We start from the raw sequence: 26,445 nt of genomic DNA on the forward strand, positions 1-26,445 counted from the left end.
TATATAAAAATAAGTAAAAGTTGTACATTTGGCAGAAAAGCTATCACAGAAAAATATGTATAACAAATTAGTCTATAAATCAAAACGTAAAAAAGGTTATGGCAGCAACATCAGTAGTATTTATGATGAGACAGCTTTTTCACAAAATAATGTCCCCCTATGCATATAAATTACATAAAAATATCTCTATTTAAATAATAATTTAATTGATTGTCATTGTCATTAATGACAGTCGCAGTTGTTTTTTGGCTTTCACGACCTGCAAAACTATCTTTTAAACTGCATTACATGGCACAATTCATACAGGATAAAAAAAACAATGTTTCTCACCATTGAATACTGTCAAATTTACACATTTGTTTTCAGAAATAAGTCATTTTGGTTCTCTTTGCAGTTGTTCTGCTCCTTTTCTTGTCTTTGAGGTCTTTTTTTTTTTATCTCTTTGCAGCTGTTTAACATGTCTTAGTTAATGAGGTGTCTTTGTAGTCTTGTTATGTAACTTTGTGGTAATTTTGAGTCTCTTCTTGGCACTGTCCCTGTGAGAGTCGGGCAGCAACAAAACGTATTTAAGACACTTAAAAGAAAGGCCCACCTAAAAAAAATAAAAAATCTATATTATATTAAGTGTTACACTATATTTAGAATATATTCTCATGGGTACCTGAACTAAAAGTATAACAATCTATAATGTTTGTCAACCGGGTCTTGTGACTTTGAAAAGAGCATTGATAGTTTTACTTTCTGTTTCAGAAATATTTCTAAATGTAGCGTACACTTAAATGGATATGGAGTTTGTGAGGCAATACATTGCTTTGCTCACGTTCTGACACTCCTGCCATGCAAACAGATTCAATCATCCTACAGTGCAGGAAAAAAATACTCAACCAGACTTGACAGACACGAAGACACGAAGACACTCCAATAGCAGACTTGGAAGCGCCTTAAATCATCTTCGGACGCGCGCATCATTTCGATTTGAACCAATAGGAGCCGTGTGGGCGTGAACGTGCGCTTCTATTTATCTTTGGCTGCCGGTGCTTCTGAGTCATCGCCCCTCAGTCAGTCAACGTGGTAGCAGCCTCAGCGGAAACTACCGGATATATATATATATATCTATCTTTCTATTTGGAACCACGACAGTCTCTCTCATTGCCCGACAGGATTGAGATGTTACATTTCAGGTGTTCGACAGTGCTGAAGGAGTTGTTTGAAGCCAGCCTGAAGCGTCCCTTGTCCGGCTCTAGACAGAAGAGCTGGTTGCCGACCCGCCACTGCTACTTCGGCGCCGCCTCCGTTGACGCCAGAGCGGTCTCCACTCAGCTGAGGCTCCTCTATGCCGCTCCGCATCGCCCGCCGCCGCGCACCGCGCACCGCGCCGCCCCGTTCCGCTCTTACTGCACGAAAACGGAGGGTGCCGTGGAGCTGGACGAACAGCTGAAGAAGGATGGCGAAGCGTCCAGCGACAAGTAGGTTTCAAGCCCCCTTTCGTTGGGGTGGGGTGGGGGGACGACGACAAGCCGTCTGGCACGACACCGTGGTTTGTTGCGGCTGGCGTAGGAAACATGGCGAGTTGTGACGCATACGACTACGCAACTGGATGCACGTTGCGCTGTTCGCCGCCGCTAAAACCGCGTTAAATAGCGCTAGCTTTACATTTCACACCTTAACATAGCATACAGATGTGTTGCCAATAGACGGAACAGCCTCTCCCCTCAGACACACACGGATGGTGTCCAATAATATACCTTACCCACCGCCATGGCTTCACAGACCATGTGTGTGTGACTTGAATACTGGGTGCAGCCTCCGATGGCTTTGTGCCAAGAAGAGCTGTATAAATACCGCGCCAGCAACTTAAACCCAAAGTTAATTAGGAATTTATTTGACCTTTTTTTTACCGGCTTGGATGTCTTTTTGGTTAGCTATCTGTTCTTGTGGAGACAACACGCTGCTTGAAAGGGAGGCAGCAGGGTCGATGTGACAAGGTCAGAGATCACGTGGAGGATAATAACACCAACTCATGGCCGGGACACAACATAGGAGGATTGTAATCACTTTGTTGGTTGTTTTATAATAAGGATGGCGGCCTGGCTGGAGATCAGACTGTGTGAACTGGTGTTTGAGGCTTCTGGAAGTTTCTAGTGTGCCCTCCCACTCACCTTTAGTGAAGTGGCCTGGGTCACAGCTTGAGGGCCATCAGGCTACTGACTATGCCTGTTTTCTGTCCTCTCCAGCAGTAGGCTGAGAGAAAGTTGAAAACAAGAAAAGCCCAATTTAGTCTCTGAGGCTTCGACTGCTTCATGTGACAGTAAAACATAGAGAATATGTACTAATGCAAATGTTATGTTTAACTAACTGTCCACAGTTGAAGTTGTGGTAGTAGTTTTTCCTATTCAAATGCATGGCAACTATTTGTGCATAGTTTATCTTTTTATCATTCCCTGATTTATTAGTCCTTTTTATATCCGCAGAAGCACTGCCACTTCCATATAGGGCTGTAGACGTGAAAGCCAATTTGTTTTTATAACTGCGACTGCTTCATGTCTAAATTGTACTATTTGTCCAAGTCTATGCAGTTGGCTGGCGGTTTATCAGTAAGTTCAGTCCCAATTGTATTTGCCATTTTGTAATGACAGAATAACGCACAGGTCCAAGGATGAGGATGATCAAATAAAGCTCAAAGCAGTTTCTAAGGATTGTACTATGAGAAATTTCAACTTTCAGAATATATATTTATAAACAAAATACCAGATTTTTTACAGTTTAGGGTATTATTTGAAGTGGGGTTGTGTGAGCCACTTTTACACAATCAGTGTATTGCTAAAAGTAGATGGCAGTCCGCACATTTGTCCAGAGCACCAGCCCTGGAGAAAAGCAATGTACTGCTGTGGACAAGGGTCAGCAACAAAATATATTTTAATCAATGTGTACGCTAAATTTAGAATATTTTCTGATGAGGGAGCTGAAGTGAAAAAAAAACAAAAAAACAACTGTTTTGTCGACAGCCTTGAAGTTTTGAAGAGAGCATCGATATGTTTTCACTTTCATTATGCTCTCTTCCATTCTACAAGAACCACAAAAACAGTTGCCAAGAATGCCATGTTTCACTTTCCGTTCAGTTCCCCGTTGGAAAGAGCTATCTGACGGCAAGATAAAGCGGTGGAAATATGATGAATATAGCGTGCCCTTAAGCTGATATGGATTCGTTCTGGGTGGTTCTTTGTTGTAGGTGTCTTTAAATACTTTTTGTTGCTGCCTCGTCCACATCAGTACATTGCTTTTACTCCTTTGTGGATACTCCTGCCTGTTTCTCTAAACTCAGGGCGTGCCAACCACCATGTCCTGTAGGTACTACACTGATTACAGTACCTCATACAACCCAACTCCAAATCACCCAATTTATCCCATAAGAGTGAGATGCAATCTCTCATATCATGACACTACGGTAGAGCATGTTCTCACCACAAAGCCCAGTACTGATTTTTGAAGTCCGCTGTCCAGAGACATGAGTGAACACAAAGCTCTTGATTCAGATTCATAGCGGTACTTTAAGCCCATCCTGTTTTGTTGGCATTTTCAAATGGCCCAAATGTTCAATATTCCTTATGTTGCGGATGAAATTAATACTTATTTTCACATTTCAAGTCATATTCCTGGCAGCCAGCTGGCTGTCTGTACAGGGACTGCAGTCCATGTATTTCTCTTTAACCGTCCTAATGTGTAATGAACTGACCTGAACTGAATTGGACGGCTTGGTGGAATCGCAGGCTTTTGAAGCTAGGCAGTTTTTATGAGCCAGCTAAGTGTAGCCAAAAAAAATACTGGGATATATTCTGACTTAGAAATGAGGCTCAACAGGACAGGGCGGTATCATCACTAAGTGTCGACCGAATAACTGATGATGCCTCACACAAAACTCTCAGAGGGAAAAGCAGTTTATTCATTCTGTGCATTGAGTAACAATCCATAAACTCCTCTATGGCTCTATATTGAAAATGTAAATTGATCAAAAATGTTGAATTTGATCAAATTGACACCGCAGTTCAAGCTGAAGACTGAGCTGTAAACTAGTAGTGAATTAAGAGAGAGGCCAAACCGTTGGAGTTGATTCCTGGTAAAACTTAGGAAAACAGTGTTTGAATGTTAATACCTCCTGAGAGCCTCACAGACGTGTTGCACAGCATAAGTTTCCTTGGCTTATTGCCCTCTACCAGTAGCAATTTGTGGGATCAGTGACTGCTTAAAAGGGGTTGAGGTGGATAAGATTAAGATATCATTATTAGAACAGACAAATGACTGTTGTGAAACACATGACAGATTTGGAAAGTGAAAGACATTTGGTGTTAAGCCCACACACTACTTTGTGAATTGTGTTTAGATCACTGATATGACCCTGGATATCCCCACACTCTCAGGCCATATAAACGAATAGTCATTTACAGCTAGCTTTTGGATGTTAAGATGGCTTGACCACTGACATGAGGTGAATTGAACAATAAATGCACTGAATGCTGCGTGAATAATAAAATACTGGCCACCTCGCTGGGCTGTAAATCCTCCACAGCAAAAAAAAAAATAGATATCGATATCACAACCCAATCTTTACCTAGTATCCAGGAAACACTCAAAGTGCTCTGCTTACACCAATGAGCAGCCATCCAGAGACAAATGGACCGAGCCATCTGCCTGTAGAGAGGAAGAGGATGTTTAAATGTACCAGTAGGGAGAAACGAGGTGTTTTTGGGTTGTATTAACACCTGATTTGTTCGGCAGTTTTGGTCATTAAAGCGGCCGTTTCCACCGAGCATATCACATTGTTACACATTAGAAGAGTTATTTATTACAGCAAAAGCTGTGGATAGTACCTGGTACTTTTTTAAAAACTTTTTAATACCACCTCAATCGAGGCTCCAAGCGAGCTTAGTCAATACTAAAAGGTGGAGTAAAAACACTGCAGGCCGCTGATTGGTCAGAGAGAATTGTAATTTTTTTTTTTTGTCACCCAAAACTGTGCCATACAATTGACAAAGTGCCTCTGTTTGATGTCCAGTTCTAAATAATGTCCCCTCAGTTTCAAACTGCGAGCCTATGGCAGACCAGCTGCAAACCCCGCCCAAACTAACTGGATACTATCCACAGTAAAAAAAATCAAATAAAAAAAAATCAGAGAAAAGCACACAGTCTGGTAGAGCCCAACCAAGCAGTGGAAACATAGTTTTAGTTCAGTCCAGTGTCTGCTGGTGAACTGAAAATAGCAACCATCCGCAAAATTATGTGATATGCATATTTGGCAAATGTTAATTCCGCCATCTGCCCCATCCTGTCGCAGTAAGCTGTCCGTCAGTATTTATGATAGATGACGTTCAGTTGCAGCATGTATATTATACAGTATTTTCGTGTATCTTTTAGTGACCACAATGGCTGTTGATCTCAGAACAAACTTCCCTGGGGCTTCTTTAATTGTTTGTCTGATCTTGCAGGAAGTCCACTAAAACTGCCCAAAAAACGAGTTAGTGGTGTTAAACAAGTTGCCGGGATTACAACTCAAAGCCAGCAGTGGATCAATGTCTGTTTTCGGCCTTTAATTACACCACGCCTTGGCAGAAATTAAAACTACTCATCAGCATGTTGCATTAATGGTAGTATGTCAGTATAATGCCAGAGGCAGATCTGAACAAACAACGAAAACAATGCTGGAATAATTTGAAGAGAAATTATTAGAATAAAGCCGCGTTTCAATTCAACGTTTTTATGCACATTTTGAAGTAACTCATAAGAAAAGACTGTATGTTAACGACAAAGTTCGATTAAAAATTCCTCAATTGCTCAAAAAAGTTTCAATGCATACATCTCTCATTCATCTTTTTGTTTTTAATTTGTTGTTTGTGTTTCGACTTTGTTTACTGGTGGATTACAGCAATGCAAAGCATACAGCGCTAACTTCTGTAGAAGAGTTTTTTTTCACCCCAAACATGTTGATTGAAACACAAATCATTTCCATCTCCTTTTAGCGCCAATGTTCTCAAGGAAGATATTTAGTGTCATCCTTGGATAATTCCGCTTTTGATCTGCTCCCTAGTTTATACACTTTTAAAAAAATGTTGGGTCATTTTCCTTTTATTAAATAGACAGGACAGACTAGAAAAAGAGGATTACATGCAGCAAAAGGTAATGGGTCACATTCTGCCCTGCAATAAAGAACTCCGCCTTGTTGAGCCACCTGTCCTACCAGGTGAACTGCATGAGCACATTGTTGATACACCTTTTAGAAAAAAATGCCCTCAGGCAAGTATTTGAAAAATTCTCCTTGTGCTGTAGTCACTTATTTACAGATAGGCCTGTTTAATTGCCCAAATACTTCCTAATTTGCCCTCATTGTTCTTGCAGATTGCAACGGCAAACACTCTTAAAATACAGTTTCACAGGTTTTCTAAAATATGATTAACCTCCCATTCATCCATCATTCTACCCTTAATTCAGCTTACTCGTAAACATGTCTCTGTGAGGTGTGTGTCATCCGTTGCACACTTGTTTGCCGTTTGCCTTGTGATAATGTGGTGCACCTGTTGACTGCTGTATGGAACGCTGTTGTAGTGACAGATGTGCGGGTCAATAACACTCCCTTTGCGTTAGGCATGCCTGACGGACATCATTTTTGTCAATCTTGGCTTGTTTGCACATGTTCAGGCGCAGTTGCCTTGGCTGTATGTGGAGTGTTTACTCTGTGGAGAGCAGAGGATGTACCAAAAGGAGAAGAGAGGATTGCGGAAAGGAGATGCCGACTGAATCCGGGGATATCAAACGCTGGTGTGGCTCATGTGATGTGGTCATTGCCCTGTCAGTGTTGAATTAGAAGCATCTGTACCATGTAAAGCTTCAATTTAATAGGGTACCTCTAAGGACAAGTTTGGTTATTCATGGAAAAAGGTTGCATTGAACAGCATTATAACTTCTCTAATGTGATGCATGATCTTCATACAGAGGAGCTTGAGTGGGACAGTACAGAATCAACCTGAAGCTCAAATGGAAGAGTTGCAGCTAGTTATTGAGAGAAAATGACTGATTCGATTGGACGAGACCATTTTGAATACTGATCCTGCACTGAGTGGAGTTTGCCCCACTGATGACCATGCCGCTGTGTCATGACCAGCGTGTGAACAGGCCACAATGTTGGCTTTATTAATCCAAGAGTCACAGAGGGCTGGGCAGCGCTAAAGACTAGAGAATTCCTGGAATTTAGGCCTGGTCTAACACTGCTCCAGACACTACCGCCCCGTACTGGGGCATTATGTTTGTGTAATCAAGTTATTAGAGATACAGTACCACATATAGTCACATGAGTGACTTGAAAAAGCAGTCTAGTTCGCTTTGCAGTGGGTTCTTAAGAATTATGATTACCCTATTCAAGTTTTCATTTTTTAGTCTTTTGATGTTTACTTAAGATAAATTAAATCAGTTTCTTAACAAAATATAAGGCAAAGCAATTCCAGTATGTTTTTGATGATTATTGGGATTATGTCTTGCATTATTATTATTATTATTATTATTATTATGGCCAAGAGAATAGTGACATTACATTTTCATATGGTCCCATGCCTACTAAGTACTAAATTGCCCTGGTTGTATTTGGTGTCAACTATTGTCTAGATTGAAAGGTTTTCCGAAACAAATTGATGTTGTCTCTAAAGTTTTGTGAAAGGACGCACCTCTAAAGTTTTAGCTGTTAAAAGTAAAAAAAACTGCCTTTAAGCGCTTTACTCAGGCTTGAGATGAGCATGCCGTCCACATGACGCAATCTCCCTGCCACAACAGACCGACACTGACTCTCCTCTTTCTTTGGAAATTATGCAAAACACTACAGAGCCCAGTAAAATATTAATGGAAACCTGTAAAGCAGGCTGTATTTTCTTGTTGACAGTTTAAATGTGGGCCGGTTTTACAAGGCACGTTGTGTAGCTATATCACAGAGGAATTTATAACTCAGTTTGGTATTTCCTATAATCAGTATGACATTACTCTTATCGGGATCAGGGCCCTCTATACAAATTTAGCCCATTTTCTTGGAGCCACACCAGCTTTGATCTGTCTTTATCTCCCGATTTCTAGCCTCACACAGTGTTACCCATCAGGGAGCACTGCCAACAGGAAACATTTAGTAATGTCCTGCTCAATGAAGGCTTTGCGCGCTATGTTTCACAAACAGACACACACGCCTCTGTGGCTATTGCTAATGTGATAAGACTGTATCAACAGCTGCAGATAAGCTCTGTGTTTACACTGGCAAGCCAGGTGCGAATAGGCTTTATTGTAGCTTGTGCTAAAGGGCAATCGTGTTGCATATGAACCATGCCTTCACTGCAATGGCACTGTATTTACTGCAACTTACACAAAAACAAATGCTTTGCTGCTTACCCCATGTATTTTACTCCAGAGTTGACCCCCACACCGTTAACGTTAACCTGACTTGAAGTGCTCCGTCTGATACGTGTGTGTTTTGTGTCTTTCCACCACTTTCCAACCTAGGAGAATAAATGCAAACGTCCTCCCCAGTTTGGAAGACCTGCTCTTCCACACAGTCGCAGAAGGTCAAGAGACGATCCCTGCCCATAAATTTCTTACAGTAAGTCCTTCAAGTTCAGTTCAGCCTGATGGTTGGTGCTTATGTCACAGCATTAACAAGTGCATTAACACCAAATTGTCTCCTCACTCAATTGTTTCTTTTGCATTGGCCCTGTTGCTATCGCCCTACTACTTAATGACATGTCTTAACAGGGCCATTGTTTCTATTCAGAAGTGTTTTCTAAATACTCTTTTAATTTTAGGCGCTTAAGGCCACCGGGCTTCGCACTGGAGATCCCAGACTGAAGGAATGCATGGACACCCTCAAAGAAACTCTAAGGAACACAACAGATGGCGTTACGCTGGACAAGCACCTATTCAAGAAGTAAGGCGTGGCGTGGCGTGGCGTGGCGTGGCTTGTCTGTACATCATAGTGGCTTGTTTTTACAATGTTTCCCAAGAACCGTTTACTCTCTTCAGCCTTTTATACATTTTGATGACCATATTATTTATCAGCAAAAATCATTGCAATTTCATAATTGCAAAAAAAATGCATCCATTAAAAAGCATTTAGACAGCAATTCTGAGATATGCACTTCCATTACAATATAGTCTATGCATGAGATCCTTCTCTTCCTGAACGCATTAAGAATGGTATCAATAGATGTGATGTAAGGTCATGCACCACAACTGGATCTCGATAAAATGTGAAAGTGCCCAAAGATGTGTTTTTTACATTAGCTAATGCATACTTGGTCAAAGGAAACTCCAGATTGCACTCATTTGAAAATCCCCAACTTCCCTCCTTTCTTCAAAGTACTAATAGAAGTCAATAGATTTCTGTCTACAGGACGCTATAATTAAGTTTCACTACTTCTGGTGTGTGTTGTGGTCCCATAAAAATCCCATTAATGCATAAGGAGAAGTTTGTCCTTGGACTCATTTGTCCACAGAGGCGCTCCACTTTTCTCATATTTCTTTTTTGACCTAGCAGTAACCTAAAATGTGAGCATCATGTTCCAGAGAAACCCTTGGATAAAGTCACCGGCACTATGACCATTGTTTCCCACAGTCTGTGGTTTGATCACTGATGTGTGTGTATATATATATATATATATATGATCATTCATCCCTAAATGGATTCATGTTGGATGACACTATATTGATTAAAAAGCAGCTGATCAATATGCTATGATGAAGCCTCTTCATCAGCCACTTTTATTAACATTCATAGAAGTTTGTCACACTTCAGGGTTGCAAACTTGGTTGACAAACTTTTCCTCCGGTTGCATGCGGCGGTCACAGTGTTTTTAGCATGCTATCTGTGGTTTATTCATCAGGTGTGTCCAGAGCAACATTGTCCTGCTCACTCAGGCCTTCCGCAAGAAGTTCGTCATCCCAGACTTCCAGTCCTTCACCTCCCATATTGATGAGCTGTATGAGAGTGCCAAAAAACTCTCTGGAGGGCAGGTGTGTCCTTAAATCCATGACTCTTATTTACTTTTTTTTCTTCTTTTTTTTTTTTGCTTCTCCCAGTGCATCATCATTAATGATTTAGCCCATACAGATTCAACCCCATCACTCTGTTTTAACAGTCAGGTTTCAGTCGGCATTCAGCTGGTATCAATGGTGTACATCAGTCCTTCATTACAGATCCATCAGCACCCTCATCTGATTGAAAACCACTGTATTACCATTTTAAACCTGAAGGAAAAATCCACCCCAGAATATGTACAAAAAAGATCATAGTGTTGTTCCCAGCAGCTGTGAGCAAGCAGCCTTTTTCACACGTTGGTGCAGAAGTCTCTTTGGCAGCCGGTTTCTGTGTGTTGTGTCAAGTCATTTAAAGTTTTAGCTCCCAGAATGTTCAGACATTTAAAGAGGGAGTGCAGCAGAAATTATTAGGTACTGATTCTCAGACTCCACAATGTTTCCCAAGAACCGTTTAGTCTCTTCAGCCTTTATACATTTTGATGACCATATTATTTATCAGCAAAAATCATTGCAATTTCATAATTGCAAAAAAAATTTTATCCATTAAACGGGAGAAGTTACCGTGAAAACAGAATATGACAATTTTTTCACTGCAGAGTCCCCAAAGTAAACATTGGACCCATTTTTCACAAGCCACATATGTTCCAAACATTCTGACATAAAGTGGCATTTTTCTGAGAAATGAGGACTTGTCTGTCTTAGCAACACACGCTAAACTGAGCATCACAGCCAATGAGAACAACGTCTTTTACAACATCCTTGTATTCAAATGTCAAAAACTATGGCTTTGTGTGGATGTACTGAAGCATAGAAACACAATTCTTGGAAATATGGGAAATTACTTGCTTTAATACATTTAATGGAAGGAGATAAAACGGGCAAAGTACTTTGTCATAAAGTAACTCCTTTTTGATAGGGGTATCTGAGGGTGAATATTTCTGCTTTGGTCAACAGATGAGGATTTGGAAGACGTCAGCGGTGTCAGGTGAACCGCTGCTGCGTCGACACATTTTCACCTGCCTTACCTCTCTTTCAGGTTGCCGACTATATTCCTCAGCTTGCCAAGTTCAGCCCCGACCTGTGGGCCGTCTCCCTGTGCACAGTTGATGGGCAGAGGTGAGACACGAGCCGTGAGAAGTGTGAAAGCGATACTGTGACGTTTTTAAATGTTTGTATGACGTTTTCTCAGTTAACATTACAATGCTAGCTCTGTGCTGTGTGCATTCCTCCGTCAAATCACAGAGATCCTGTAGGTTACATAATTCACCAAATTGCATCCAGTGGCGTCAGTGAGGAATGCTAACCTTTCATAATGTATATTAGTAAAACATTCAGTTTCTAACTGTCTACTAAAATCCCCCTTTGTCAAAGTTGTTTTAGGCTGAAGTGCCACATAATGATTAGACACAGTATTTGACACAGAATATTGGTTTAAAAACGTTTTAATATTCTTATAACTGTGTACGGAGAACCATAGCAAGCGCCTGTTATTCATACCAGCGGTCTGCTACAAAGAAGTAACACCCCGTAGACTTGACCAATCAGAATCGAGTATTCATCGAAGCCATGTAATAATGCTTAATATATGTATCAGAGAAGCATTTAGCTTTATGGTTTGATTTATTGCAGGATGCTGCATTATAATATAAAGGTGATTGGTTCTACTGTGTAAAAGCCCCCCATATTTCCAAGTAAAGACGTAACTAGGAGAAAGTCCAAAGGGTAGTATAATGACGTCAGCAGGTGTTTTGTTCAGCCTGTTCTCTGATAGGCCGTTGTAAATTTACAATGGAGAGTATATGTATATATGTTATGTTTGTGTAAAAGCAGATGTCATAAAGATAACATGGTACTGAACTGATTGTATTATCATGCTGGAACGCTCTGTCACTGACGTTTATGGTTTTCCCCAAACACCCACATTGTTCTATGAAATGGCATCTTCTTAATAAGTATTTACTTTAGAATATTTATTTAATGTTGTAGTCTGTTCATGTTTCTCATTCTGAATGTGTTATTTCTAATCACTGATATTTTTAATTCTATTAAAAATAAAAGATTTACCTTTTTATTTAGACCGGATGGTACCTTTTCCCAGGGGGTTCTGGCCAAAATAGCAGCTTGAAAGATTTGTATAAAAGCACCAACAGCAAAAAGTAAAAACCTTCCATCACTGAGTTGGCAGCGTCATTCTTGTACAGTCAGCGTTCAACTAGTCCTTAATCCTGATTTGTATTGCAGCTGCTTTGTCTACTTACATAACTTGTTGTCTGTTGTCTTCTGTAGGCACACAGTAGGAGACACCAAGGTCCCCTTTTGTCTGCAGTCCTGTGTCAAACCCCTGAAGTATGCCGTGGCCGTTCATGACCACAGCACAGAGTATGTGCACAGTTTCATTGGGAAGGAGCCCAGTGGCCTGCGCTTTAATAAGCTCTTCCTGGATGAAGATGGTGAGCGTTTTCTCCTTCCATCTGTTTATTTTGTATTCTGTTTAGGTATTAGTTTTTCCTTTTTTCTCAAACCATTGAGCAGAAAGTGGGATTGAGTTATAGTATCACATGCTCTGTGTCCAAACTGCTTGTAACAACTGACAATGTCAGCATCTCAATTATTACTATTTTCTTATCTTGTAAACAAGGAAGTATTTAGGATAAAGTTGCATGTAAATAATTGAAAAAACATGGATAGTGTTTAGAAAAAATGAATATTGTGCATGCTGCTGTTACAGTTACTGACACTGTTTACTACATTACCCCACAACCCCAAAGTCACTAGGTAGAGCTGCACGATTATGGCCAAAATGTTGATCAACAATATTTTGATCAATAATGAGATTATGATTATTTATCACGATTATTTACTGATTTTGGGCACAAAATATTTCTATTGACAAGCTACTGCACTCTGCCTTACTTCTGGTGCCAAGCTGTGTGCGCAAGCTTACTTGCGTCATAATTGTTTATAATCTTTTTAATTTTGTAATTTAATTTTTTAATGTACTGAAATGCATTGTTTCCAGCAGGATTTGAATTGTAGTCAGCGTTGGCAAACCGTTAGTTCTGAAGGTGTGTGACACTAAGCTCGGTTTAGTTAATAACATAACGGCTTCTGTTGCGTACAGATACAGTGAAGACAAAATTGCACACAAACTTTGTCAGCCTGCCAAGCTGGGTATTTCCAAAAACCTACAAACATATGAACAGAAACAGTTGGTTACATGCCATGTCAACTTTTCAAATCAAACCTCTAGATTAAATACTTTCTGCTGCTATGTCATATATATACTTTTATTAAAGGAGATATTTTTTATCTGTTGTATCTTGAGTCAATGTGTGCGCTACATGTATTTGATTGTCAGTGTTTGACCTGTCTATATACAGAGCTCTCAGACATGACCAAGTGTTTACACTTTGATCCTGTATGCCACGCTAACTGAACTCTTGTTGTTTTGCAGATAAGCCCCACAACCCCATGGTTAATGCTGGCGCTATTGTTTGTACTTCACTGATTAAGGTAAAGGCAAAACACTCTCTCCCCCCCCTCACCTTCATGTGTGTTTTTATGTCCAGTCTGTTTGTCATTTCCACTGAAACCTGATATAATTCCTGTATGGTGGGTAGCAGTGAGCTGCCTTATCAAGTAATTAAAATCAAGGTTAGCACAACTATAAGCAGCAGATAGAATTTGACGCTTTAACAGTGTCCCAATTAACCTACATTTGTTTGAACACAATGAAACCCACTCACAGTAATGCAGGGTTTTGCTGATTTAACACCATGTCAACACTTTTTTTTTTTTCCCAAGTCATCATTTGGTGGTATTGCTACTTACTCAGTAGACTATAGACATCCCAGTGTGCTCAGATATTTATGACTCTTGACTCAACTGGAGTCATTTCTAGGTCACTACGTTAAGTCCACTGCCATGTGTCTTATTGTGGTGATTAAGACTTGTGCTAATCCTTCCTGAAGGCACTTAGCGAGCCCTGGCAAACCCACACACACACACACACACACACACACACACACACACACACACACACACACACACACACACACACACACACACACACACTTGTTATTGGCCCTGCTGAAAATAACCTGGATGGAGAGCTAGTCAAAAACAGGTGCACGCAAACCTGCCCCGGTCTGCGATAAGACCTCACCTGCCACAGCTCCTCCATTTTGTCACCAAAGTTTGGTGTTACACCGTTTCAATCAGAGAGTTCGGAATTGAAACGGCCATAGTCCATCAAATCAAAGGAGATGTGGCTCACAGGTTCACTCTTAACAAAGAAGAGATTAAATCTGCCTTAAAGGGTAACTTTGGTTTTTTTCTAAATCATTTTCCCATGTTATTGTGTCTAAGTGACTAATGTGGACCACAAGTTTTAATTTGGTCCAGTATTGAGGGAGAACATTGTGAACGGCATGCTCATGGAAACTCCCCCAGTCTATGAACGTCCACTAAAAGTGCTTGTTTTTTGCCACTGCTCAGATTGTTATAAGTTTCTTCAGCATTATTAAAAGGACCCCTGCAGAGGAATAAATTGTGTCTTTCTTCCATTGGTTGTTGAAACTGCGTTTTCCTTCAATAATGGACCAGTTTCAAAAAACTGTATTTGTCACTTAGGCACAAAAAATAGTTAAAAATAGTGTCCAGGGTATTAACCTCCTTACAGCTGTTAATGTTCATTCTCAGGTTTAATTTTTAACTCTTTAACCTAACCCGCCTCTCTTTACATAGTTAATGCTAGCAGTGGATTATTAGCACTCCCATTGACACACACTCATACAAGAGCTGTCTATAAATACCTTCTTACACATGCAAGACTCAATCAAAGACGTTTGATTTTTCTTCTTGCTTTATTGAATAATACATTTTTTACACATTCCGTGTTAATTGCTTCAAAATTCTCACTGCCAAGGGCTGGTATTTGACTGTTGCTTTCTCTGGAGATGACCTGATGTTATGTCAAGCTTTTGTCCCAAGCAGTTTGAACTGAATTTGGATTTAATAATAATATATTAATCGTCCATGATTCATGCTTATTGATTTTTTTAAAGAAATAATGTGATACCAAAGCTTGGAGATGGTATTATTGTTAGTTTGTTTTGGGGGTTGTTTTGTTTTCTTGAGGAAGAAATCTAGAGAAGGATTTCAATGAAATCTTTCACAGATTAATTAAACTGTGGATGATTCCAAAATCATCCATTATGTATGACAAAGCATGCTGAAGCATGGGGCCTGTTTGATCTTGATTTGATTTTGAACCTCCAATACTAGCAGGGTCTGGGACCTGTGTGTTTTCAGTGTCCACATGTTGTTAAAATCACATTCCATTTGTGCTTGTTGTGCATTATCACCATGCAAACATAACCCTCGTTAACTTAAATATATTAAGCCTAATATATTTAGCCTTTTTAGATTAAAAATTGTGCTGTCGTTTTTTCCATGAAAGCAAAGCCACCACTTGAACTGAAGTCGATAATGGTATATTTAAATAAGTCGATAACAAGTGGTTTTACTCTTCTTATCCCAATCACTGCCCGGATGTATAAATTGTGTGTTTAGAAAAAAGATCCAAAACATAGTTGTCAAAAGGGTTAGGCCATTATACAATGGCATGTTTATAACGTTGGCTCCATAAAGTTTATTATTAAGCAAAGTACCAATTACCTTTCCGTTGTGCTGCTCAGCAGGGCAGGATGTTAATGAATATTCCATTAAAGGACCATTCAAATAGTATGCGCACATCTTTTTTCTTTCTTTTTTTAATACAGTTTCACAAAAGAATGTGCAGGATAAAGCTGCATCATGTGTCAAAAAGCCACTCCCATTTATGCAGGCATTTTGACACTAAACAGTTTTCTACTTCCGCTTTTAGGACACTTGGGAGAACTGTTACTTTCTGGAATGTGAATACTAGAATTGACTACTAAGGCAGCTTAAGGAAACATTGGATAAGGATTCCAAACGTTTGTGACCAATATTAAAATAATTCCCACATTTGTATAAAACCACAAATATATAGTAAGTATATATGGTAAATTGACTTTTAGTTGTAGCTTAACAGTTCTTAATCGTTCAACATGTTAGGAAATAAACATTGGCTTTCTCTCAGAGAGTAAGATGTGACGTTTGATTTCAATCTCATGCCATCACGATAAAGCTACACAATATTTTTATATAAGCAAATTTTTTTTACATTGTTTTTTTTGTTTTTTAAATGGCTTGCAACTCTACTGTTTTGATCACTTTCTCAGCTCTCATTAATGTTGTTTTCAGCAGCGTCAGGAAGAGTTTTAACAAACAACTGTACATTTCATTCGCCGGTACCAAACGGCAGACAGATAAATTTAGCAACCAGCTGGTGAAAGGGTGGAGCATTTAGCAGCTAAAGAGCCAGATATTTCCCTCTGGAGTTATAAGGAGCCAAAAACAGATCTAAACGAAGTATACAAAATTAAGCTTACATTCCACAGGTGGACAAAAACATGACCCCACATTAATGCTAAAGTACCTTTGCCCTGTTTCTGTGTTTGGTTACACATTCGACAAAGTGGTCCAGACAGGTTTAGCTAGCTTAGCAAAAAGACTGAAAGCAGGGGGACCCCACCTAACCAGGAATGTAGAAATGAAATTTGAAGGTATTGGGGGTCGCTGGTTGTTGGTAGGCTTTGGTCTCCACACAGGCACAATGATACTAAACCTATGGCGGTTACTTGGATGACAAAACTGAGAAGTATCCCACGGTCACTGCGCCAAATTGTTGGATTTAAAAAAACACAAAAAAAAAAAAACTGTAAAACAATGGGGTTTAGTAGGATCATATTTCCATAGACTTCTATACTATTGGACTTCTTTTTGCAACCAGAGAAGTCTTCCCCTGCTGGCCAGTAGAGAAATTGCAGGTTTGGTTGGCTTCACTTTTCAGAGCTGGAGGTTGCCACCTGAATGAGCCTGAGATAACTGATCTTCTTTTTGACTGCAAATCCCAAATATTGCCGATTATCGCTGTTTTAGTTTTCTTAGACACTTAATCTGCCATGTCTTGTCTCGTCACCTCAAAAAAAAAAAAAGTTCTAGTAAACGAACACGCCGTGCACCCTTTCCTCTTCCACCACTACCTGCACACCGCTTAACAGACACTCCATTGACTCCATTGGTCTGTCTCTAAACAAACATTATATTATGATAATAATGTTGTCATATTGCTTATTTCTAATGGAACAAAAGTTGGATTTAGTTCTGTGACGCCGTTTTCTCAGGTTGCTGATGTAGGCTACTTTTTGATTTTGTGTGTCGCAAGACCGTGTCACAATGAAAAATCTATCCGGTTCAAGCTTGTAAACCTGACCAGACTGGCAACCTGAACATTTAGTTCCAACATATTACTCCCTCTAAAGAAATAAAATGTCTTGATTAGTCAGCCTTGGTATGCCTAGGTGTGTTTTTGAACTTCGGATAGAGCCAAGAATCAGAATCAGAATCAACCTAGCCGTTTCGCCCTGCTTCAGTCCTCATGCCAAACTAGCTAAACAAGCCCTTGATCTTCTCATCTCACTCTCTGAAGGAAAGCATATACAATGTTTAACTACTTCTTAAACATAGCTGGCACTGCTGTGAGCAGATCTATACTGGGCTAAGATGAAGCAAAAGAACAACTACTGTATTTTTAATTAATCTATTACAAGAAATCTACTTGTTTTATGCTTTTAATGCCACATAGTCCAGTAAGCTCCTCCTTACATAGGCTCCTGAGGAGCCTTACAGTAACTCATGTCCTTGCAGTAGTCAAATCAAACAGGTTTCCATCAGTTCCTCATTGATTTATGCTGCAGTTTGACAGGGCAAACCTGTTAAACTGGCTTCTAGACAACAACATCACATTTGTCGAGACAATCATGCGTGTCTGTGTCCACACCCGCTCACCATTGTCATCAGTGTTCCAATGTGTTGTTTTCATTTTTCTATACTGAAGCACAAATGTCAAGCCGTTGATCAGGTTGCCCAGTTAGCTTTAACCCCGGTGGGAAAACTGTGGGATGGTTGCCGTGGCAGAATGCCCCCAAACTGTTGTTACATGGTGCTTGAAGGCTACATGTTGTTGCTGTTTTTGTATGTTGTTGCATATTTTCCAGACTTAGGAACTGTGGGAAATAATGACTGCTGCTGCAGGTCAAATGACGTTGGTAATTTTTTCTTCCTTTTCCATATCTATCTCCTCGCACTCTCCCAATCCCCCCCCCCCTCTCTCTTTCTCCCCAATCAGCTGTGTAGAAACCCCATTTAGTGACTCTTTAACACCTCCATCCGTGTCACTTACTTTTTCTTCTGCACAGTAAAGTGTGGAATTAAAAAAAAAAACTGTCAGTCAAAAATGAAGCATTCGCATTTTTAAATGTAAAGTTAATCTTTTCACACCATCCAAATCATAAAGTGTTCTGTATTGTTATATTGGCAACTAATGCTATAGTACTTTAAATGTGCATGCGAATGTCCATTGTTATTTCTTTGCTGTGTTTCTTTGGTGTAATAGCCAGCATCAATGAGCATGCAAAATGTACACTGAGCTACAGTACAAGCTGTGGATTTTATTCTCAGAGGAAGACCATTCCTCCCTTTGTTCCCATCCCTCTGTTTTTGGCCGACAGGCTCTTTACACATGACACATGTTGACCTACAGTAGAAGTAAATCAAACGCACCTGCATTGTGGTAACCCATAATGCATCCATACATAGTGCATACACCCATGTGTACTTTATGCAAAAACATACACACAGTCAGAGCTGCTTCAGAGTTTGAAAAAAAATGTATTTTTTACTCTTTAGACTTGAAATAATAATAATAATAATCAGTGTTTTTTTTTTTTTATTTAACTGGCTAAGCTCTGGTAATGCACATGTCTACTAAATCTCCCTTTCAATTCAAAAAGACCTCCCTCTTTGTAACCCATTCGCAAGCTAATTGTATTAATATTTTGTATCTAGCTGTATAATTCTTGGCAAAGCTCATGTGATTTTTACATTTTGTTTGTAATACAAATCTATTCATGTCTTTTCTAATTTCGTAGTTTGAATTTGTTAGCATTATCATTTTAGAATAATCGTTTTATGATGTTGTGCTTGTCCTCTGCAACATCCCTTGGTGAATGAACTGTACTAACTGCTTATTCACTTGTTCTCCCCTCAGCAAGGTGCAAGCAACGCTGAACGATTTGACTATGTAAGTATTAGAGGTCCGATCTGGGTCAAACATTGAAGTCAGAAGTATTCAGTAAACTTTCATGTACTTTGTGAAGAGTCCCCTTGATCGGGGGGCCATGTCTGGATGACTAAACACTGTCTTTATTTTTTTTGTTTCATTGTCTATTTGATACTTTCTTTAGAGAGTCTAATGAAGTTAATTAGCTGTGACCAATTCCTTACTACACAGTGATTCTAAGTAGGGTTGATTGTTTAGTGTTTGCACCAGAAAAGTGACCAAATAAAGTACAATCAAAAAAGAAAGTATGCATACTAAAAAATGCTTGATTTTTGAGTATGCTGTTAATGTAAACTAATGTACCACAATGAACCGTTCGAAGAAAGTTTTATGTTTCTGCTCATTGTTTATTTCCTCTCAGACTCACCGCTCATATAGCATACTTTTACAGTCCCAGCAGGCAGCTGTTTTCACCACCAAACAGCAGACATAGAGAGTGTCTAGCTGGTATACATAGTGGAGCATTAAACAGCTAGAGAGCCAGATGTTTCCCTCAGGATTTAGTGGAGACAAAAAACAGACCTAAAAGAGTTATTAATACTAAGCCAACATTCCTCAGGTGGCCAGAAACACGACTCCAAATACAAATTTTGATATGAAACCGACTAAAATTTGATATGTCAATGTTCACAATTTATTGCTCCACCTAAATGGCCAAAAAAAAACAGTAAATGCAGATTCAAGTTTATGGTGAGATAGCTCAAGGAATATCCCTAAAGAATGAAACTACTAACCGCAAAATCTGTATACTGTGACACTAGTGTGTGATTATATAGAACATACCGTTTACAATAACTATGTAGTATGGAATTGGAACACAGCCAATTGTTTGATTAACAGGCCATCAACCAGTAGCAGAATTTAACCTCATACCATTAACCGCTGTTGATCATCTTGTCACTCTGCTTTCCCTCCAGGTCATGAACTTTCTGAAAAAAATGGCAGGAAATGAGTACGTGGGTTTCAGCAATGCCACGTAAGTCCCTCTAAATCATGAATGATGTCTCCTTTCACTTGCCAAGGAAACCACACATCGCAGAAAAATTGCTACACTCAGGTCTCAAACTTTGAATCTTGTTGAACCTCTTAACACTCCACAAACAGTCATGTAACAGCAGGAGTCTTTTAATCAGCTCTTGGATAAGGTGCTCTAAAACCCAATTGACTCTGTGATGGTTTAACAACCAAATCCGGTACCTGAATCTTTGGCTTGTGCTGTTTACCAGGGAAAACAAAAAGAGCCACTGGTATCAACACCATTGTAAACAATGACTGGTAAATCCGTCTCTGACGTTTCTTGTCATGATTGAATCCAAGCCAAGGTGTTGTATTCATTGTTAACACTTGTAAGCTGTAAAAATGTGAAATTAAAGGCTTTGCACACCCACACAGATATCATCACTTACTGCGGCTGGTTAGACCTCTGTTTAGGCCCATGTGGAGCAGAGCTGTACTACGAATTACATGATGTCCCCAAACTCCATGTACCAGTTAGAATATGATAAAGGTGTTCGTTGTTCCACTCTCACAAATTCAACAACAAGGGTGCAATAGAGAGCAGATCTTTGCCAGGTGTGTCTGCAACAACCACCTCTGGATTGTGTGATTTGAGACACCAATGAGCAATAAGATGTCGTAAACATACTTCATTCAAACTCAAAAACAAGCGGTGATGAATGCAGGCAATTGGCTGAAAGTCAGCGACTAAAACACGTCATATAATCTCGGCAAAAACTAAAATTCAGTCACCAAGCTGTCTGCCCGCGTAGCAGCAGCTGAGATGCGGCAATGTACTCCGCAGTGTGTTGGCTATTAGCTGTTAGCGGCCTGCCAAACATAGCCCAAAACAATAAAATTGAGTCGACTAACAACCGGGGATGTACACAAACAATGGCACCTTCATCCCCTTGCTCGTACCACAACCATCTCCGACCTCAGGCTTAATTTGATCTCAACTACACACTTGTAAAGTTTCGTCACTTGGTCACAAAATATGTCCACAGAAATGTAAACACCTGGCAAAGTACGCAAAACCACCTCTGTGTTATATCCTCTCCTGCCATTTTAGCCACTATTTAAGATCATGGAAAATAATCTAATAATGAGGGATGCTTTATTAATGTTTGAATGCTCAGGCTCTTTACCTCAGTTTAACTGAAATTTGCAAATTGGTCAAACTTTGATCCTTGTTACTCATATAGTAGAAGTTATTTGTTGTGGACTTTATCAGGATTAAAATTGGCATCGGTGTTGTTAAGATCAGGATTCATGATGACACCACATGCTAACAATGTGTTCGGAAAAAGACCAAGCAAGGGGGTCATGTTGCAGTATCATCGTCACATGATAGCATGAGAGGTCTGGTTGTACTGTACACGTGAGGGGAGGGGTGGTGGCATTCCAACACACAAGTGCAAACAGTCACTCGCACACGCGGTGCAAATATTTCCTTCCTCTATGTAATGTGATCTCTGTGCTCTTTGTGTGGCAGATTCCAGTCTGAGCGTGAGTCAGGAGACAGGAACTTTGCCATCGGCTACTATCTGAAAGAAAAAAAGGTTTGAGCTTGGATGAGTCATAAAGCATTGTTGACTTTGTTTTCTATATATTTCTGTGCCGTATAAAAGTAGTAACTGTAAGGATGAAACAACATCAAAGTAAGAGGAGGAAGTAACTGCCAGAGTCCCAATAGAAGAAAAAAAAACACATTTTTGTGTCCCTCAATTGATCATAATTGTTTAAATTTACATTTGTCTCTTTGAGATCTCTTATCAGTAAAAAATGTGTCTGTCTCTTCACTAACTAGAATTTCAACTACATGCACTTTACTTGATGAATGTTCATCTTTGTGATCTTCGTGTTTTGAACTCTGTTTCTCTGCAGTGTTTCCCAGAGGGGACAGATATGACATCAGTACTGGACTTCTACTTTCAAGTGAGTCTAGCAGAGCTTCTTCTTTTTTTTTTTTTTTTCAATATGAATTTTCCAATCATTAATTTTTAATGTATGCAGAATATTGTTTTGCTGCTCCTCCTACTCTATTGATTCCAACCCTGAGGGTCAGAGATCTTCCTGGCTGGATCCATTTAGTGCTTTTCCACAAAATGTAGTCATCTACTTCTGTATTTCTGTCAAACTCCCTCTGTCTTTCATCATGTTTACTTCCCTTTATGCTACATTTAGCTTCTTCTCTATGCACAGATGGGTGGTAAATGAAAGGAAAATGCATCATGAAGTGTCTTAATAAGGCGTTCCTCCACTATGATCTCCTTGTCATAGATTCCCATAGATAGTAGAGCAAATACAAACAGTTTGCATTGACCCCTTGTGCCTTGAATGGAAGCTACATTTGAATTTAAGCTTTCCTAACTTTTTGGTCACCCTTACCACCACTCTACTGTCAATTCACCTTCAGACTCTCATTTCTGCTCTCCTGTTCCCACACCGCCATGACTCTGCCGAAATTGTGTGCAGAGCTTGCTGTGCAGAGTGATTTGAAAATTGGGATGGAGTAATGATTCAAGTTTCTTTGCGTGTACCTCCAGCTGTGTTCCATCGAGGTGACCTGCGAGAGCGCCAGTGTCATGGCAGCCACCCTGGCTAACGGCGGCATCTGCCCCATCTCGGGTGAGCGCGTGCTGAACCCCGAGGCAGTGAGGAACACCTTGAGTCTGATGCACTCCTGTGGCATGTACGACTTCTCAGGACAGTTTGCCTTCCATGTGAGTAAACAGGCACGGATCACAAGTATAGCAGGGGGCATGTTTTTGGTTTCATAGTAGGAGTGCCATTCATTAAGCTGGCACACACAACGTCCTATCGTCTCCTCACGTGATGAAATAGAGACTTGACATTGAACAACATACTCATACATAATAAGTAGCGATTACCATTTTGTATTTTTTTTTTTTTATATGACAAACAAAGAAGAATGTATTAAACGTAATGTCCCGGCTTTGTGTCATATAGTACTTCTACATATACTAAATCTGTCTCTTTGACCCAGTAAAAATAAATATAGTAAAAATCGATAAAGGCATGTATGTTTGTATTAAGTGATAAAACGCCAAAGCATAGCTGTCATATGAAATGGTCTGTCTGAGGTGTTTGTGCTGATAGGATGGCACATTTTAACGAGAAACTGCTTGGTGGCAGAAAAATGTAGAGAAGGAGCAATGTGTGAATTTTTTTTTCTCCAGTTTTTCCATGAAGCAGTAGGTTTCGTTTTTGCTAAGTTAACGTTTTCCACTTTTTAATTGATTTAAAATGAATTATCAATAGAAATGCTAACCTCAAGACCTACATTTTCCCAAAGCTTCTTGAGTATAATGTCACAGGCAGAACAGTGGATAGATTTCTCTAACTGATGAATTATTGAAGCTGTGTTGACTTGTTCTTTGCTGACTTTCCATTTCCAGCATCCTGCCATGCTTGGCCATGTTGCGACTGTAAATACACACAGCTGATCTTCTGTTATGTAACTGTTTCTCCTTGTTGTAGGTCGGTCTGCCAGCCAAGTCTGGAGTAGCGGGGGGGATCCTGCTGGTCGTACCCAACGTGATGGGCATTATGTGCTGGTCACCTCCACTAGACAAACTGGGCAACTCAGTCAGAGGAATACAGTTCTGCACGGTATGTGATGTCCGGCATCAGAAGAGCGGATCACTGCATGCCTGCAGTGTGTGCTTACAATACATACTCGAAGCCAGAGCAAGAAATAACTGCATCACTATTATTTATTTATTTTTTACATAACAGGGCTATAAAAAGAGCAAACTTTTGCACATCAGTAGGTAGACAGGTGCGTAGGAGAATACAAAGGGTAGACAGTGTAGAACAAAAAAAACCTGCACACTCTCCTCCACTTGCATTCACAGATATTTAGTGACTTTCAAGACATAGACCTTCATTAGGTCAAACTACAAAATGACATCACTTCATTTATCTGGAATCCTAATCATCACATCATAGCTCCAAAGGCCTACAATATAACTATGAAAACATATACACAAGAAATGGGATTATGAAAAAATATATAAATAGGCTATCACGAAGCTCCTAAAGACGAGGTTTGTCATAAAAAAATTCATATGATAAAATACTAATGTAATCTATTTACAAAACAAACACACCAGGGCTAGGAAAAAGCAATTTTTAAGAGTTGGAAATGTATTGTTTGTATCCTTCTTGCATACATGTATTACAATCAGTCACACGCATATCAGCTTAGAAATAAATCTAAGAGATGTATATGTTTTTCTTTTTGATTTTGACAATATAACTTTAAGGTGTGTGTGTGTAATTACTATTATTTTTTAGCTATTCTTTGTTGTTTTTGTTGATTCAAGGAAGTGATTGTACACAGACAAAAAATGTTTAATTATGCAACAGGGTATGGATTCAACTTGGCTGACATCCGTCTAGAGTAACTGAAACTGTTTAATAAGTAAATGATGCTTTATTAATAATTACCCAGAGACTAGACCCAGATACAGATCTTTGTAAACACTGCACGCCAGAATCTGCCTTTGAACCAAATGTCATAGATTCCAGCTCGTATGCTTTTATTTTAATGTATATACTACTGATACCATTGGCTTTTCAACCTCGCATGTAACCATCTGATGTATGCGTCTGCCTTTTCATTCCAGGACCTCGTGGAGCTCTTCAACTTCCACAACTACGACAACTTGAGGCACTTTACCAAAAAGCACGACCCACGCAGAGAAGGAGGGGACCAGCGGGTAAGGACAAACAGCATCATGTTGTGAGGAACAAACCATCCAAAACGGCACCCATTTCTCTCATCAAACACACTGACCAGAACACTCTATCTCTCCAAGAATGCCAGTGATGCTGATGTTACTGTAGTTCAGATTTAACAGTTGTTTGCTTGTATTGACTAACGCTTTGATCTCCATGACTGCACTACACCTGAAATGAAAAAAAAAACATGCAATTTCAGACTAAGAGCAAAACAGGATAAACTTGGTCCTCTTTCTTCCTTTATTTTTGGGTGTGCTGTCTCTTGTGGAGATCGCTGCAGGTGTTTTCTGGCATACTAACTTTCTAGCTAAGCCTCTGGGTTATTTTTTACATTTATTTTTAAGATGTTTTCTTGGTAGAAAACATAGATATAATGATAGGAAAACACACCAGCGACATCTGTTTGTTGTAACGCAAATTCGTTGTACAGCAGGTCCAGTGATCAGTGGTCTTTACTTCCAACTATCACAAGCTGAACGTACATAGCAACCTTTGGCAAAAATGTCAGTAACTGATTTGCGCAATGGAATCTGTGTTGTACACCCTTTGACAGATTTGCATTGCTAGGCAACAGCTTGGGTCCAAGTTTACTTCCTGTCAGCTTTTGTCATTCACATACACTGCAACAAGAAATATATATATAAAAGAAGGAAGGGTCATCACGTCACTGCGACACCTTTCTAATTTTAGGTATTGAGGTCCAGATTTGAAGAGGCATATCAAATTTGGTGATTAGCACCACCTCCTGAGAATAATAATAATGGGAAACATTATCAAGACAGCTGGCTAACGTTAGCCATCCCGAATATCATTAAATATCATTAACAAATACTGACTCAAATAGCTGAATAGGGTATCCCTGACAACAGGCCGAAAAGAACCACACAGTGAAGCCTACAGCTTGTTAATGAAACACTGGTATTGGATCGGTACTCTCTATCTGCCAAAACCCAAAGCCCAGGTACCGGTCCAGGGCCTGAATTGGTCAGATCAGTGCATCACCAATTAACAGTTTGATAGTTAGTTATTGATAACAAATAATCTCTTTTACAATCAAATACATGTAGAATACTACCATCTTGGCACCAACGCAAGTTCAGTAAGGAAACGACCCTTCCCTCTTTTATATATTAGTTGTGGTGCAACAGAAAATCAACTCTGACCCAATTTTTTATGTTAACGTTTACAACTGCAGAATGGTTCAAAGCTTTTTTTTAAATTCACAATTCCGTGATTCCGTCCATGACTCTGTTGTCATAGAAACTATAGGGCCCTACCTAAATACTACCATTAGTCTGTCGCTGGTCTGCGCCGAGCCCCCGACAAAGGTTACTTGCCACCCTCTCTGGTGGACACCC

At 39.7% G+C, this 26,445-nt stretch overlaps 1 protein-coding gene across 2 annotated transcripts in view; it reads left to right on the forward strand.

The window, feature by feature from the left end:
- The first annotated feature begins 1,068 nt into the window (after positions 1–1,068).
- glsb (glutaminase b) overlaps positions 1,069–26,445 on the forward strand; it is a 34,010-nt gene continuing 8,633 nt past the window's right edge. For both annotated transcript variants that reach the window (XM_054615665.1, XM_054615666.1), the window contains exons 1-14: positions 1,069–1,466; positions 8,524–8,620; positions 8,823–8,944; positions 9,900–10,029; positions 11,090–11,169; positions 12,340–12,503; positions 13,508–13,566; positions 19,250–19,282; positions 20,239–20,297; positions 21,813–21,879; positions 22,205–22,255; positions 22,867–23,043; positions 23,822–23,953; positions 24,973–25,065. In XM_054615665.1, the coding sequence (XP_054471640.1) occupies positions 1,168–1,466; positions 8,524–8,620; positions 8,823–8,944; positions 9,900–10,029; positions 11,090–11,169; positions 12,340–12,503; positions 13,508–13,566; positions 19,250–19,282; positions 20,239–20,297; positions 21,813–21,879; positions 22,205–22,255; positions 22,867–23,043; positions 23,822–23,953; positions 24,973–25,065 (1,563 nt within the window). In that variant the 5' untranslated portion in view covers positions 1,069–1,167. The remainder of the gene's footprint in view (positions 1,467–8,523; positions 8,621–8,822; positions 8,945–9,899; positions 10,030–11,089; positions 11,170–12,339; positions 12,504–13,507; positions 13,567–19,249; positions 19,283–20,238; positions 20,298–21,812; positions 21,880–22,204; positions 22,256–22,866; positions 23,044–23,821; positions 23,954–24,972; positions 25,066–26,445) is intronic.

The sequence above is a fragment of the Anoplopoma fimbria genome, chromosome 16, assembly GCF_027596085.1.
Source record: "Anoplopoma fimbria isolate UVic2021 breed Golden Eagle Sablefish chromosome 16, Afim_UVic_2022, whole genome shotgun sequence".
NCBI classification, from domain to species: domain Eukaryota; kingdom Metazoa; phylum Chordata; class Actinopteri; order Perciformes; family Anoplopomatidae; genus Anoplopoma; species Anoplopoma fimbria.